Genomic DNA, 15,822 nt, shown 5'->3' on the forward strand with positions numbered 1-15,822 from the left:
TCTGCTAAGTAAATTTAAAGGCAGCAGCAGAACCGTAAGAAGCGTCAGGCAGAGCTCAGATCTGGTAACCTTCCAGATATGCTGCAGAGCTTTTTATTTTTTCAGGCCTTTACGAATGGATGGGCTGAGGGATACGAGGGGCCAGGCTCATTTAGATGATAGGTAATTACTCTCATTGGACAGTTGGTTTATGAAGTTGTTTATATTGTATGCTTTGCATTTTGTGGAGCACTTGTAATAGTGAGTAAATGCTCAAATACAGTCATTAGCATATGTTAATATTATGTCTACCTACCAGAAAATACAAATAGAAGCCTGTTACTCGGGGAAAGACACCATTTCATGAGCAAATCCAAGCAAAGATGTTACAATCACTAAAGAGATCGAACACATGCTGCATCAGGTGCAAACCCAGGAAACCTCTTCCTTGTAACAGGATATAAGCATCAGCTGTGATCTTCTTGCTTACTTTCCTTCAGTCCCGGGCTAAATTTTAATGCAGAAACTCATTACCATGCGTTGTTTCCCTCATCTATTGTTTTTTTTCACAACTGCTGGCTTCGTACAATTCCAAGGACCATTTTAAAGGGGGCGCGGGGCTGTTTTTCTAGTTGGGGCTGTCCCTCCGCAGCTGAGTCTCGTCTGGCTTTTAGCGCTTGCAGGTGGCTCCCGGCGTGCCCGCTGCCCGGCCCTGGCCCTGCCCGCGGCGGCGGCTCCGGTACCGGCTCCGGCGGGAGCGCATCTTCCCCCGCCGCTTCGGGCGTTTTCTCCCTTTCCCTGATTTGGGTAAACAGCTGCATCGCGGCTCGCAAGTGACCGGTATTTTCAATTTCGAAGATAATGAAATCAGTATTGTACAAACATGTACTTACCCCGCCTTTCCCCGGTAAAATATAAAAGCAAAGCCGCTGCTTCATTTCAAAACACGAGCATGGCGTTTTGCGTTATTCTCTTAAGGGGGGGGGGGGGAGGGAAGGTGGGGAGTGAGAGGAAAAAAAAAAGACAAACGGTATTTTTCTTGCAAGTTCAAGTGTAAAATAATGTGCTTTAAAATAAATAATGCACCATTTTGAATGTATGCTTCATGAGATTGTCTAGGGGCCAATGCCTACAAATCCTCCCCTTATTATGTCCCAGGATGGGAGCTTTGATGCATGGACGCAAAACAACTTTGCTCAGTGACCTGTGGGCGAGAGAAAATCCTTGCCAGCTCTGTAAATGACCCAGCACTGATACTTGCTTCTGTAACTGTTCACTCAGCAACACTCCCCGGTTCCGTTATGTGCGCTGACATGTTTGGACCCGCGGACTGCAGCCTCGGCCAAGCCTTTGAAAACCTTTGCTGATTAAATTCAGCAGGTAGTTTGGAGAGAAAAGCGGAGTGAGAGGAAGGGAGGGGTTAAAAGCCGAAGGGAGAAAAGAAATGAGGGAAAAAAAAAAAAAAAAAAAAAAGGGGAATAACAGTTGAGCGAAACTTGCCGCCGCGCCAGCAGCAGCCGGGGGGGCGGGCAGGGGCGCCCCAGGACCCCCGGGCCGGGAACCGCCGGCGCCCCCTCAGTTCCTCGCTGCATCGACCGTCCCCTACCTAGCACGGCGGGGACGGGTCTTTCCTCCCGCAGCAAGTTCTCTCCTCGCCCCCCAAACAATTGCAGCGCACCAAGTTGGTGGGTTGGGATTTATCCCCCCGTCCCCCCCTCGCACCCCCTTAGCGGTTGGGCTGCAGGGGGAATCGGCGTTGCCGCCTGCCCCGCTGCCCCCAGCGCCGGCTCTCGGGGGACCACCGAGGAGGGGCAGCGCTGTTCGCAGGCAGCGGCCGTGCCCGGCGCCGGCCGTGCCGTGCCCATTGGCCGTGCGGCGGCCGACGGGGAGCGACGGGAGGCGGAGGGGGAGCTGGCAGGCACCGGGCGAGCGCATACACACACACGCACACGCACGGCAGGCAGAGGCTGCTGGGGCATTGTTATCATTGTGCTTCAGCGGAGGGTTTTGCGTGCAGGGGGAGGGGTGGAGGGAGGAGAAGAAAGAGGGAGAGGGAAAGTGCGGGGCGAGCATGCAGCAGGGCTGGGGCCGGAGCAGCGGCGGTGCTGGCGCGCCCGGGCTGAGGCGCTGAGAGGAGCCGCCTGCCCGAGCTCGCTGGGGGGCATCGGCGGGAGGAGCCAGGCGGGCACGATCCACGCGTGGGGAAGGCAGCCAGCCCACGGGAGCCGCCGCCGCACCGGCCTCGCAGCAGCAGCAGCAGCAGCAGCGACTACTTCTTTCTTATCTCCCAGCCTTTTGTTCGCCCATCCTCCTCCTCCTCTTCCCTGCCCACCCTCTGCACCGCGGAGGGGGCTCGGCAGAGAGAAAAGCAGCCTGACCCAGAGCTGAGTTTCACCCATCCTCCGCCCCTCTCTCTTCTCTCTCTCCCCGTCTCTCTCTTCCCCCGCTGCATCGCTGCCCATGAGCTAGAGCGGCAGCCGGCAGCCAGTGCCGCGGCAGCCGGCTCCGGCAGGCGGGGGCAGACGCCGTCTGCAGCCCCCGGCAGCTACCGCTGCCCGACCCTCCCCGCCGCTCCCCTCGCCCCGCTCGGCGGGCTCCAGCCGCGCTCCGGGACTGCTGGGGGCCGCCCTGCCGCCGCCCCTCCTCGCCTCCATGTGCCGGGTAGCGGGAGCGCCGCCGCGGATCCTGCCGCCGCTGGCGCTGATGCTGCTGGCGGCCCTGCAGCAGGTAAGCGCCGCCGGCGGGGAGCCGGGCCGGGCTGCGTCTCTTTGTTCTCCTGCGGGCGGCGGTGCCGGGGGAAGGCGGGAGAGCCGGGGACGGGGTGGGGGTGGGGGGGCTCCGCCGCCGAGGTGGGGGTCTCGGGGAGGGGGTAGGGGGGAGGCGGCAGCCGCCGCTGCCCCCCGCGGCCGGGCTGCTCCGGGGTGGCTTGTGACCGCTCTGGCAGAGCCACCTGCTCGGGGGCAGCCCCGCCGCTGCGCTGCGGGGAGAGGGGAGCGTGTGCCCGGGGCCGGCGGAGAGGGAGTGGGGAGTCCCCGGGACGTGGGGGGGGGGGGTTCCGCCGCCGCCGCCGAGGAGACGCGGGTCCGTTCCACACACACCGCCACCCCCCCGGGAGAGCAGGTGCCGGGGGATGGCGGGGGGCTGTCCGGTGTGCGCTGGGCCGGCAGGAGGACGGGACCCCGGCCCCGCGGTGAATGCGGGGGTACAAAGTACCGGCGGGAGGGACGGTGCGGGCATCGCCCACCCGCTCCGCCCCGAGTGGGGCAGCGGGGGCGCCGGGCGGGGGGCAGCCCCTGCGGGCCGCGCTTCTGCAACCCCCGGCTCCCGTGCCCGCTAATCCCTTCCCGGGAAGAATTTAATCAGCCTTCGCCTGGGCGCCGGGCTTCCCCACCCCCTGCCGTTAACGGGAATTTCCACTGGGACGGACTCGGGCTCCGAAGTGTTTAATTTATTATTATCAAAGTCCTGCTGCTGCCTCCCCCCGGCGGCCTCTCGCCGGGGCGGCCCGGGCGGGCTGCCCGCCTGCCCCGAGCGGCGGGGTCCCGGGCGGGCGGTCTGGGGACGCGGGGCAGCGCCGGGCACCTTCGGCCGGAGCGCCCCGGGGGGGCGCGGGGGAGTGTTGGGGGTCTCTCCGTGCAGAAAGTGTGGGTCTTCAGGCCGGCGCCCCGGCGAGGGGGCGTGTGGGGCGAGGTGGGACTAACGGGACGCTGCGTGGGGGGGGGGGGGAGAGGACGGGGACGACAAAATGGATCCCGCTTGGGGCAGCGAGGGCAGTGCCTGCGGGGCGGGGGTTCAGCCGGGCTCCCCTTCGGCGGAGCGGGGCGTCCGGGGCGGGGGGACCCCGAGTGGAGGCCGGGGGTGGCGGGGAGGGTGGCGGTGGGTTCCCCCCTTCGCTTTGTACTCGCTGAGCTCGTATCCGGCGCGGCGCCGGGGGTGGAGAGGGCCGTAAGTCTCTGAGGGACAGATGGCGCAGATCATCGCCTCTTAATGGTATTTACGGTTGGGGCATTTCTCGCGGGCCGGGGGAGCGGGTCGAGGCGAGGCCGGCGGCGGGGACGGGGTGCCAGCGCGGCCGCGGCGCCCTCCCGCAGCGGCTGGTGCAGGGCCGGGGGCGGCGGCGGCGGCCACTGTCCATGGTGCAGCGCTCCCGCTGCCCCCGCCCGCCCCCAGCGCGGGCCGGGGGGAGCCCGCTCCTCCCCTCGTCCCCCTCTCCCCGGCACCCCGCTCCCCTCACGGCGTCCGCGGGCGGCCCAGCCCTTCCCCGCGGTTTCCGAGCCGCTCTCGGGGGCCGATGACTCGCACCAGGCGAGCGAGGTGCTGAAGCGCTGCTCCGCGGCAGCTGGGATTTTCCCTGGAGCCGTAGGAGGACGCGGGGCCGGCTGGCGTGGCACAGGGCTGGCCGGCTGGGCTGGAGCGTCTTCCATGTGGAAGCAGCCACCCTGCTCAGAAACTTGTGATATGCCACTTGCAGACTGTTGTTGTCTTGAGTTGGCTTTTGGGTGGGTTTTTGTTGTTGTTTTGTACTGGTCGATTTTTTTTTTTCCGGGTAGGTTTGGTTTTTCCTCTTCCCCCCCCCCCCCCATCGTTGTACCTCGCCAGATCTGTACATGCGGGTCTTTTAAATTTCTTTTCTTTTGCAAGTCCGTATGTGCTGTTGGTTCTGTTTAGTCTTCCTATCTCAATAAATCTTTAAAGCACGAATTCTGCAGTAAGCTTTTATTCCATCTCTTTTTTTTTTTTTTTTTTTCCCTACCCAGGGCAGGTTTGAAATTAAAGCACAAGCTGTGAATTAAAGACAGGAACTAGCTGTATTGCTTTTATGTATCACTCAGTGTCAGTGGCACGTTACGGTTGGGGAATCCAATTTCCCCCTTGTTTGGGTATCCATTAAATCAGGTTAGGGTTGATTTTTAATAGTGTGTAACAAAATTGGAACTTGGGTATGAAATCAGATTTATAGACTTGTGTCTGTATAACACTTTCATTTTAAAAGCCTTTTTCCCCCACCCTTCTTCTTTCATGCATACTGCAAAGAACACTCGCAAGCTAGATGCAGCGCTAACTTCCCCCTCCACCCCGCCCCATCATCATACCTACTACTTTTAGTTTGTAGAAGGTTGTCTGTATCTCAGGGTCTTTTAAAATGTTGAACCTTTCGACTTACTTTTTCTCTCTGCAACACAAGACCGATCTACCTTTATTTTCTGGAGTTATTGATCACTTCGTCATTCGCCAGTGATGTAGAAAAGCCATCATTATGGAATTACTTGAAAGATCATAACTGGAAGCACATTCTAAGACAGATCTGTGGATGCTGTTTATGTTCAGGAAATAGGGCTTTAGATTTTTGGCACTGTGTAACCTGCATGAGACGTAAGAGAAGGAAAACTGCACTTTACTTTGCTGGTTAACAGATCAGTGTGAGTCTGGAAGTATTATGTGGAAAACCTGACAGAAGAGAGGACAAAAGGAGCGAGGCTCGCTTTTCTGGCCAAAACAACAGTTCCAGTTTTTGGAACTGGGATAACAACAGGATTGAAGAAGCAATAGGAAAGCTAGCATGAGAGTTATATTTACAGGAATAAAACTACTACTGTTAGAAATGAACTGGAAAGGGGAGTAGAAATTAAGTGCTCAAAAAAGGGATTGTAATTTTTTTTTTCACGTATAAGGTGATTGGATCACTCAGAAATGAATAATATCCACAAAATCAGAAACAAGTAAACAATAATGCAGTTTCAAAGCCTTTCGTGCCTAGGTGACTGGTTTGAATTAAAATTACGATGACAGAGGATGTAAGTTAATACTCTCTGCAGGCAGTTTTGGTATTATTCCAGGTCTTAGCGAACGTATCCAGGTGATAAAGCTACTACCCTAAATGACACTCCTGTTAAGCTGCCTCTGCTGAGAATCGGGCGATGGCATTCCTTGCCAACTGCACACCTCTCTTAATCGCCCCCAGCAGTAGTCGCTGGCAGAACTGGGGTGAGGCGTATTAACGCGGTTTTGTGCAGAAGTGGCAGTGAGATCTCCATTTGTGGGTGCATCTTCCGTCTCTTGTAATGTGCCTGTGTCTTAGAGTTGTTTGTTTTTTTTTTTAAATCAGTCTATTTTATGTAGGATAGCACAAAAATGGGTTTCAGGGTGTTTCTTTTTAACAAATCGGACTCTAGCATCATTAGTTCCTTTCAAAGTGAACTGAATGCATTTTATAACACGTTTCATAAGCCCCAGAACAGGATAGTTGAGTGAGTGGCTCAGCCTTTTTGGATGTAGATCTTTCTGTTCTGGTTTTGCTTTGTCTTCAAAGAATCTATCCGAAGAGTTAAATGTGGCAGGATATTGCAGAGAAGAGTTCTCTAATCCTTGTCTGTCTGGTCTAGGTGATAGTGATACTACTGACACATCCTCAGAATTGAGATAATAGCAGAAATGAAGGAAAAAAAATCAGAAATACCTCTCTGGATATTAAACTGAATAATTATTTAAATGCTTATTTTGTGGAAAGGCTTCTTTTTAAAACTACTTTTTATATCTATTATAGGACAGATAAGGTTGCATAAATCGACAATGAATTTTTGGCATTTAAATCCTTGGTTGGCAAAACAGGAGATAATGTTGTGGGTTAAACAAGTTCAGATTATCTGAGCAGATATTGTAGCAAGCTCAGAAATACATATGCTGCTGATGTAACAGAAGGTATATGTTCTCTTGTATTGTCAATTTATATATTTTTAATAAATGTTACGTGTCTTCTAGAAAGCCTTCTGCTGCTCTCTCTCTCTGTGGGTAATATCGCTACCTAGACATGCAGCTTAATGTGCTAGAAAGATTAATGTATAGTTTTTGACACCAATTTTAAAAATATTGCCCAAAATAACCGTATTTTTGAACTACATCTAGTCAAGAGTGTGTAATTCAAAAACTTCCCATTTCTTGTTTTTTCTTTCTGTTCCCAGAAGTTGGAGGAACTCCCAGAAACATCACTGGAACAGCCCTGCCATGTCCCATCTTAATTAGTTTCAATGATGCTTTTATGTCAATAATTTCATTTATGTTTTTTTTGATAACTGAACACTGTAACACATAAGACAGCTTAGTTGTGACAGAAGTGCATGTGTGTATTTAAAAATAGGTTGGGGAAGTTGTGAGTAAAGTTATTTTTACTCGATAGAGACAGTCTTGTGTAAGGGACTTTTTGTCATGTGGTAGGGAGCAGGAATTGTTGAATGGCTTTTCTTGCCTGAGTAAGAGGATCATTTACCAGTTAAACTCTCTTTCTGTCTCTGCCTGTTTTTGTAAATGCTTTTTTAGGTTAACAAAAAAAGAAGAGTTTAGGGAACTTGCAGTAGTTTCAGTAGTTCACCAGCACTCCGATTAGGACGAGAATTTAATTTATTTCAAGCGACGTACGCATACAAAAGTGAGTCTTGTCCCCAAATGCTGTACAACCTCTAATGTTCCCTGGCGTTTTTATTTTAAATTCCTTTTTGGTTATAAAGCATAGGTGGAACCTGTAGTGTCCTTACTGAATAGCCTGTGTATCTCCAGTAACCCAGTGACACTAGTTGTGCATAAGGTGCAATGGGACATATCAGGGGTGGAGAGTGATGAAAGCAGGAGGAGTGCTAAAGGTCTTTTGCGATAGCAACAGCAATTATGATAGCACTTCTCCTCACCTACCACTGAACCGAGGCTCACTGGTTGGCTGAGTTAATACTGGCATACGTTCAGGTAAGCCTTGAGAGCACAAAAGGTGTTGTACGTTATTGCAGGATGAGTTCGGGAGGATTTGTATTTTGCCAAGGTGCGTTTCTAGTTTGTGAGTGATCTGAGAGGGACCGTTTTCACCTGGGTGTCAGGCCATGCTGTAGCTCACCTTGAGAGGTGCATAACCAAATCTGCGTGATTCATCATTTGATTTGATCCTGCAGTTCTCACTGAAAGGTCATGGGAGTTCCGTCTGAATAAAGAGGGTAAATTAGGCTTTCTATTTTTGAATGGCTTATGAAAACAGATACAGGATCAGCAGCTTCCAAGATGGAAGGTATATCGCTGCCAAATTTTTTCCAATGTTTCACTTAAACTATTTGGTTTTAGTCAGTATTCGTGTACTTAATTAAATATCATGTTTCCAAAAGGCGCGTTTATCCTCTCCTCTAGGCACTCCTTGACATATTTAAAAAATATATTTTTACCAACAGACTCCTCTAGGAACTCCTCCATTCCTTATAATTAGCATATAATTATCACCCAGCAGCTGAAGACATAGTTAAAATTTTGTGATCCCCCAAAAGAATTCTTCCAGATAGGCCTCGCAAGGCCTCCCCCGAAGGTCGGGAAAACGCAGCATTCTCCTGTAAGCATTGCCAGCAGTTTTCATGAGTGGAGATGCTCAACATGAGCAATGCAATGGCTATTATCAAATCAGAGAGAGGAGGTTTCCTCTCTCAAAGAAATGAGGATATAAAGTCAAACACAAGGCTGATTTGGTAGGGGATTATTTTGGGTTTTTTGGTCAGTGGTGGGGTTTTTTTTGGTATTTAAAAATGTGACTTACAGAAATTCCATTTGGTTTTTTTATTGCAGTTGAAATTTTAAGACTTTCTTCTCTGATAGGAGCCGTGGCTTGTTTGGAGAAGCACATGTCTTGTAGCATGTAGCGCTCCATGTTATCCTAGCTGGGAGAAGGGGAAAGTCCAAATTGGGTTACAGGTTTGTGCTATGTGGGATATACCAAATAAATGTCTCTGTGTTTAATAAAGTGAATATTGTTTCTCAGTTGGGGCTAACAGGATAGGTTATGAACATAGTTTGTTGATACTCTCTAATTCGTGAAGCTACGGTAACCTGTGGTAACCAGTGGTGGTTTAAGGCAACTCATTTTAAACCAGCTGGTAGCATAAAAGTTGCAGATCCTGTTGTTTTGGGGAAGTGTTTGAGAGCTTTAAGTGTCGGTTTAAGAAGTCGGATTTTTCTGATCTAAAATCTTCCGGTTCATGAAGTAGAGGACTAATTAGTAGTGAAGATGGCATAACGAAAGCCCTTCCTGGTGTTACTGAATGACCTCTGGGAGGATGTAGCCTGGCACCCACTGTGGAAGCTTTTGGCTTCCAGAGCAATTTGGGTGGAAGACACTTTCTTTTTCTCCAGTTGCGATCTACGGTTGAAAACAAATTGTACTTGACTACATTTGCTGGACTACTGAGTACTGTGAGTGTGCAAACTGTTGCAGCTCTTCTTTGCAGCAAGTCAGGGATTAAGAACGAATCGCTGAGTATTTTCAAGTTTAGCGTTTCAGAGATGTCTGTTGTCCTGCAGAGTATCTTTTGTGTGTCTTATGGTAGTATGTAGAAGCTCATCATAAAATAAGACCCACCTTGTATGGCATATCTCACTGTGTCAGATGATGTATGTATGCAAAACTAAAAATGGATAGAATGATCCCTAGAATTACGAAAGTTGTGAGCTGAGTATTGGGTACCATCTTGGCCTTTAAATTAGTGAGGAAACACCCAGTTTTTAAACACAGTCACAAATGTTTCTGTGATCTGTGCTTAAGTTGAATATTACTGTCACAGTCGCAAATTAATGTTGGTTATTAAGGAGGGAGAGCTGAAATACCCCATTCCTGCTCTGTCATACGTATAATTATGTCAGACATTGTTTTGAGCGCTACACAATAATGCCCTGTGAATTGGCTGGATTTGGAAACTAGCAGCTGTACTATGTCCAATTATAACTGTATAGTATGATATTCTCTCTGATGCATGCCCCTCCGTTTCTCACTTTACTACCTAGGCTTATTTTCCTACAGGAATAAGCTACATTCAGCATAAAGGAAAGCAGTCTTTTAAAAACAACTTCCCTTGCATTTTGGTACAATCAATATTAAGAAATCTGATGTTGTAGTACATGGCAGATGCAAACAATGGAAAAAGAGACTTTGATATTTCAGATTAATAGCTCCTAGTGAACTCCACTGGTGTGTATGCAGAGAGAACAAGATCATCTCTGTTTGAAAGCTGAGTTTAGGAGCCCAATTCCACAAATTTAGGATACGTTTTGTGATACGAAATTGCTTCCACAGTTGTGTGGTGAGCTTGCATTTTTAAACAGATGTTTCTTTACAGAGTTGCATTCTAAATGTGGCTACTTTTTAGAAAGTATGGAAATTGGAAGGAGGTATTAGTCCAGAACTGTTAACACTAGTGAAGCAATCTGGTCTGGTTTTATTCTTGTTTTAATTTGTAATCTCTTCACAAATGTGAAGCCTGTATTGTTGGAAGACACATACTGGTGGTGTTTTGAAAAAGATGTAAACGTGAATTCTTTAGAATTGTGAAGATGAGATTGTCAACGGGTTATTGTTCCGTTGGTTGTGGTGTTCTGTTTTGTTTTGTGTTTTTTTTTTATAAACTGGGCTGGAATACAACCTCGAAATTAAACCACAGGTTTCTAGATACTCAGATATCTAGGTATGAAACTAAAGTAACTGAGAAGCAGGGTATGAAAACTGCAGGCATCACTGCCATAAGTGTATTGAAACAGCCAATTCTTTTAATTGATTGAATAATAACTTTGACAGGGGACTTATAATTTACATCACATTGCTTCATAATTGCAGTTTGTCTATTGCGTTTAATCTGAGATCTATGGTACTGAGTTCATGCATGATCTGACACAGTGTTTGACTAGGTGTTAGATCTTTAGCATCTGGAGATAGTAATGCTTGTTACTCATTTTGCAGTTAGAAAATGACTAAATAAACCATAAGGGATCAGGAAAGCAAAATAGTTTTACCACTAGAAGACTATTTTGCTTTAGCAAAGTCTGTTAGTACTTGAGAGGAGAATTTTCCAAGTGCTGAGCTTGTTCAAAGATTTGTAATTCTGTGGGTACAAGCTAAGGTAATTGCTTTCCATCGTAAAAGATATTTTTCTTAAGTAGTGTCCTTCTGTAGATGAATGTACAAGTAATATTATCTTACGTTTGAAATAGTCTTGGGAATTGTACTAATCACACAAAATCCTGTAAATTACAATAATGTGCCCCATAATCTTTGTAGCTTTTGCCTTTTGCCCCAGATAAGGGGATAAAAATATTTCAGCATCGTCCTTTGCCTAGAGTTAGAATGGTTTAAGAGTACTGCAAGACTTAGGCTGAACTTGATATGACCCAGTGTGTCTGAAGCTACAACTTCTACTTAATTCAAAATGCTTAACGTAGGGCGATTAAGAATTGCTGAAAATTTGAATTCTTCCTTCCCTTGTGTTTTTGTTCTCAAACAATCTTTACAAAGGGCTGTTTTTGGAGAGCAGAGTACAGTCTTTTGTTTCCGGATAAAATTGATGGCTGCAAATGAAAGAATAAAGAAGGCTCTCTATTCATGTCCCCCAGCCTTTGTTTCAGTGGGCATTGTTTCAGTTTATAAGAGCTGTTTAGTACATATAGATTACTGGAAAGGCTGCAAGATTCCCAGGCGTGTTAGTGTGGACTTGTTAAAAGTCCTGCTATCTCCTCAGCTGCCCACCCAGGACCCTTTTGTTTCAAGGAGACCATGAAAGGCTATTTTTTCCTTTTTTTTTTTTTTTTTTTTTTCCCCTCCCTTCTCGATCACATTTGCTTTGGGGTCAGCTTTTGTACAGTAGTTTAAACAAGCCTTACTATTTTTCTTTCAAATTACAGAAACCTTATCAAACTTGTGTTCTGAGCTCTAAAGCTGAGGAAACTAGCAGTTGGGATTGTAATTATTTTTTGATTTACCATCTTTTCATTTTAAAAACTCAACGTGAATGGACTGTTGGAGCTTAGCTACAGATCCAAGTTCTAGCTTTGCAGGTAACATGGTCCCCTGGCAGCTTAAACTGTTGCTTTGTGTTGGCTTTCTCTTTAGAGTCCCCATGTAAACATTTTAAAGTACATAATCAATTGTAGATGAGATACCTGTGTAGTACATGTCACAGTTAAACCCACGCCACAGTTTAAGTTAACTGGACGCTTGATAATTACAAGTTCTCTTACTGGATGCTTACCTAAATAGTTCATTAACTTAGGGTTAGATAGTAAATTTTTATTTTAATTTTATTTTTTTCTTGCTAGTGTCAGTGTTGAGTGGTTTAGCTAGGACTGTGTTGGCATAAGTGCAACGTAATGTATTATAAATTCCTCCTTGTATTGGTGATAAAGTTATTCTAATAGGGGTTGCCATACTAAGCTTGGCCATGACTGTCAGTGGAGAGATGACACTGCTTCCCTGAGAAAAACCTTGTGGTTTGAGATGCTCTTGTCCCACCTCCGCTCTAATGCTCTCTTTCCATGAGATTGCTATGGTAAACAGTTATAACATCATAATCTCCTCTTTCAGCATCCCTTTTTTTCTTTTTCCAGTAGGGCTTGCTTTGCCAAGTGTGTGCAGATGTGCTTACACGGCCTTGAGAAGGTCTACTTGATGGAAGCCCATCTGGGAAAGTAAAAAGGAAAATCTAATTTAAGGCTTGATCAGATTTAGGCATGATACAGCAGCACAGTTGCTCGTGTTGTCAAAGACCATATACTACATCTGGGCGTACACATGGGTAGGCCTTTAGTTAGCATGTAGGTTGGTTTGAGATTGTGAGGACTCACACGATTTGTAGGATGTGTCTCAGCCCAAGCTGGCGTGGGAGCTGGCCTCTGCCTTGTGCCGCATGAAAGGGGTTTTGCTGTGTACGGTCACTTAGCCACATGTAAGGTGGGCTGTTGTTTTATGCAGCACTAAAATGAGACAAAAAGAAGCCTCTGAAAAGAAATCTTAGTCTTTTGCCACAGAAAATTTGATTTTTTTTAAAATTTCCCCCCCCCCCCGCCAACTAGGCAATACACTGTCCTGGAAACCAGCTTAGCCATCAGGACATGGAACACTACAGAACAAACAAGTTTCCAAATGCTGTATTATATTTCTTAGTAAGAAAAATGCATTTATGAAACTCTTGAAGAACATGGTTTGAGGAGAAACTTTCTTAACAAGTGAGAGAACAAACAGTTTCAGTGGCTGGGCTCTTGTGCAAATTTAATAATGAGCTGCTCTCCTTTTAACTTAATGTCCCTTTGAAATAGGAGGATATTGCATTGGAAACATTTTGGCTTTATATGGTGTCTGTTTGAATGCTAATGCAAATACAAGTTCTGCTAAGTTACTGCAAATGTAACATTTTATCTTAGTTTACTTGTACTGGTGCAACCTCACATAGACATACTTTAAATAAAGGATTTTAAATCAGCGTTGAAGTTGTTCCTCTCAAGTAATCTGGCTATGAAAAAGTTGCCAATGGGTTTTGTGCAACATTTATTTCCAGAGGAAGGAATGTTTTTGTTCCCCCTATGATTCGCCTTCAGTCTTGATGGCTGGTTTAGTGGAAATGTTCAGTTGTCAGAAGAATCAAGATTGTGTATTATTTAGATCTTACCAGACAAGTGGGATTTGTTCCTTCCATTCCAGTTATCAGAAAGATTAACCCTTTGCCCTCGCGGTCCTAATTGCAGTCGTTCAGAAACAAAGACGCTGCTTGTACAAGACAGCGGCAAAATGGAGTGTGTGCCAACTGGAATGTTTCTCCAGTGAATGAGGATTGCGAGTATTGCATAAATTTTGTCTTGCATTTCAGGCACCGATAAAAGCAACCTGTGAAGATATGTCATGCAAGACTGGATTTCCTGAAGATGTTCACAGTGCAGTGGTGTCAAGGAGTGTGCATGGAGGACAGCCTCTTCTCAATGGTACGGTTAGAAAAGATGTTTTGATTTTAATTTTTTTTTTTTAATTTATTTCCTGTAACCATAAATCACTCTGGAGCATTTTCATGCTTAAACAGGGCACAGTGTCTTCCAGGAAAGAATGTCAGCTGCTCTGTGATTATTTTTTGATTACTGTCATAGGACTTGGAAAATCTGTTGGCATTAGTGGTAGCACATGCACCTCTGTTGACTGTAATTTGAAAATACTGAGTGTTGCAAACCTTGCCGTGATCATCCACTAATTTTCTTTCTCAGCACAGCATTCATGTTGACGTTTCTTACTACCACTGATGATATGTGTGCCATCAGTCTGTACTTAGAGCCCATGTAAGAATGATGAGGAGGTAAAGAAAATTTCTCTTCTGCTTTACATCTCCCATAGAAGTACTGCACTTAACACCCAGTCCTAGGACTCACATTAATGCAGAGGTGGGTCCCTTACTGCTTTTTCCTGGCAACCTGAGGAGAGACACCTATGGAAAGCAAGACACAGGACAGGCAGCAACACAAGACAGTGGTTGCCTGCGAGCCCTCGGTCAGCGACTGCAGCGCTGTGGGCTCCGCGAGGAGCTGTGCCAGGAGAGGCTGGACAGTGCCGGCGCTGTTGGACAGCGTGCTGCTCTCTCACCCTGGCCCCCACCTGCGTCTGAGTGGCACAGTGCCCAGCCAAGGATGACCTGCTCACGGCACGCTTGGCAAGTGCAAGCCCTTGCCTCCACCGGGGATGCGCTGCAGTCAGTACATCTGCCCGCGGGTTGTCCAGGTTGGGAATTTGCTTCGGTGCTCTTTTTGTGTCTATATTTTTCAGGGATGGAGTAGTCATCTGTAGGACACAGAGGCGCATGCTCTGAATCTTTCCTAGATTTCCCAACCAGTTAAGGTTCAGTATACAAGTTTGTAGAAGTAGAACATTTTAAAAAATATTCATTAATTTGGCTGTTTTCTAAACTGCTAACATAATATATTCTTTTGCATCTAATTTGGAAATTGTGGAACTGACTAAGAACATCAGTTTTAGATGGTTTCAAATACATCTCGAATAAGAACTAATTTAATTTGTTGTTTCACATATAAATATGGTTACACAGATCAAGACATTTAAATGAAAAAAAATTCCAATTAGTCTGCAAAACAAATGAAGTGAAAGCTGTAGTCTTGATTTTTACATGCTGTACATAGCAGTCTCCTTAATTATATTTTTACAGACCTGTTTTGTGCTTTTTTTAGAAGTATAATGGGAACTTGAATGCAGGATGAATTGATTAGCTTTAGTGTATTTAAACTTGAGTTACTAAAGCTTTTTCTGTTCAGTTTCAAGGAAGTGTATTCTACCACCACGGACTTTTATTAAAGAATAGCTTAGAAATTCATGTATTAAAGTAAATGTTCTGCCAATTGAGAAAATAATAAAGAGGAAAGAGAATTTTCCTCACTTTCCCACCAAATGGGAGTTAATAGATGACTCTGCTGCAGACTCCTGCAATAGCCATTGGCACTGAGAGCTGCTGAGATGATGCACACACGCGGAGAGAGGGGCAGAAACAGGGACAGAGAACACAGTGGGCCAGGGACTTCCAAAGGTGCCACCTTGAAACCACCAAATGTTTGTTACAGGTTAATTATCGTGCCATGAGTTCATCTTAAAATGGAGATCCCACAAGTTTTGAGATCTACCCTGTCCTGTGAAAGTTCTCTTCACTCTTTGCGGAATCAAGACCCTTTCTGCAATTTCTCTCCCTGCCCCCTTTGGGTTTTTGGTTTTTTTTGTGCTATCAGCTAGGAACTACAGGGGACTGCCCACTAATTCTGTGTTGGCATTGCTCATGCAAATCTGGTGATAATGGCTGACCAGCCTTAACTGAGTTTGAACTAGTAACACAGGATGGCAGACTGACTTCCTTTCTCATTACTCATCGCATTCACAGAGTCCCTTCCCTTGCCTCTCAGGAGTGACGCGTGACTGTTGGTTTGTCCTTTAATGGTATTAAAATGCATAGCATTTTAGGGAAGTAGGAATTGGAAAAACTGTATGATGCATCCAGTATGTATCACATCATATCAGCTGGT

The 15,822-nt window shown here is 46.6% G+C and overlaps 1 protein-coding gene across 2 annotated transcripts in view; it reads left to right on the forward strand.

The window, feature by feature from the left end:
- The first annotated feature begins 2,002 nt into the window (after positions 1-2,002).
- Positions 2,003-15,822, forward strand: part of CDH2 (cadherin 2) — a 118,998-nt gene continuing 105,178 nt past the window's right edge. Inside the window, exons 1-2 of one of the 2 annotated variants that reach the window (XM_064442814.1) lie at positions 2,003-2,706; positions 13,626-13,737. In XM_064442814.1, coding sequence (XP_064298884.1) covers positions 2,632-2,706; positions 13,626-13,737 — 187 coding nt within the window. In that variant the 5' untranslated portion in view covers positions 2,003-2,631. Of the gene's footprint in view, positions 2,707-3,949; positions 3,970-13,625; positions 13,738-15,822 lie in introns of those variants that run through there. The other variant, XM_064442815.1, reaches the window with a different exon arrangement.

This window comes from Phalacrocorax carbo, chromosome 2 (genome assembly GCF_963921805.1).
Source record: "Phalacrocorax carbo chromosome 2, bPhaCar2.1, whole genome shotgun sequence".
NCBI classification, from domain to species: domain Eukaryota; kingdom Metazoa; phylum Chordata; class Aves; order Suliformes; family Phalacrocoracidae; genus Phalacrocorax; species Phalacrocorax carbo.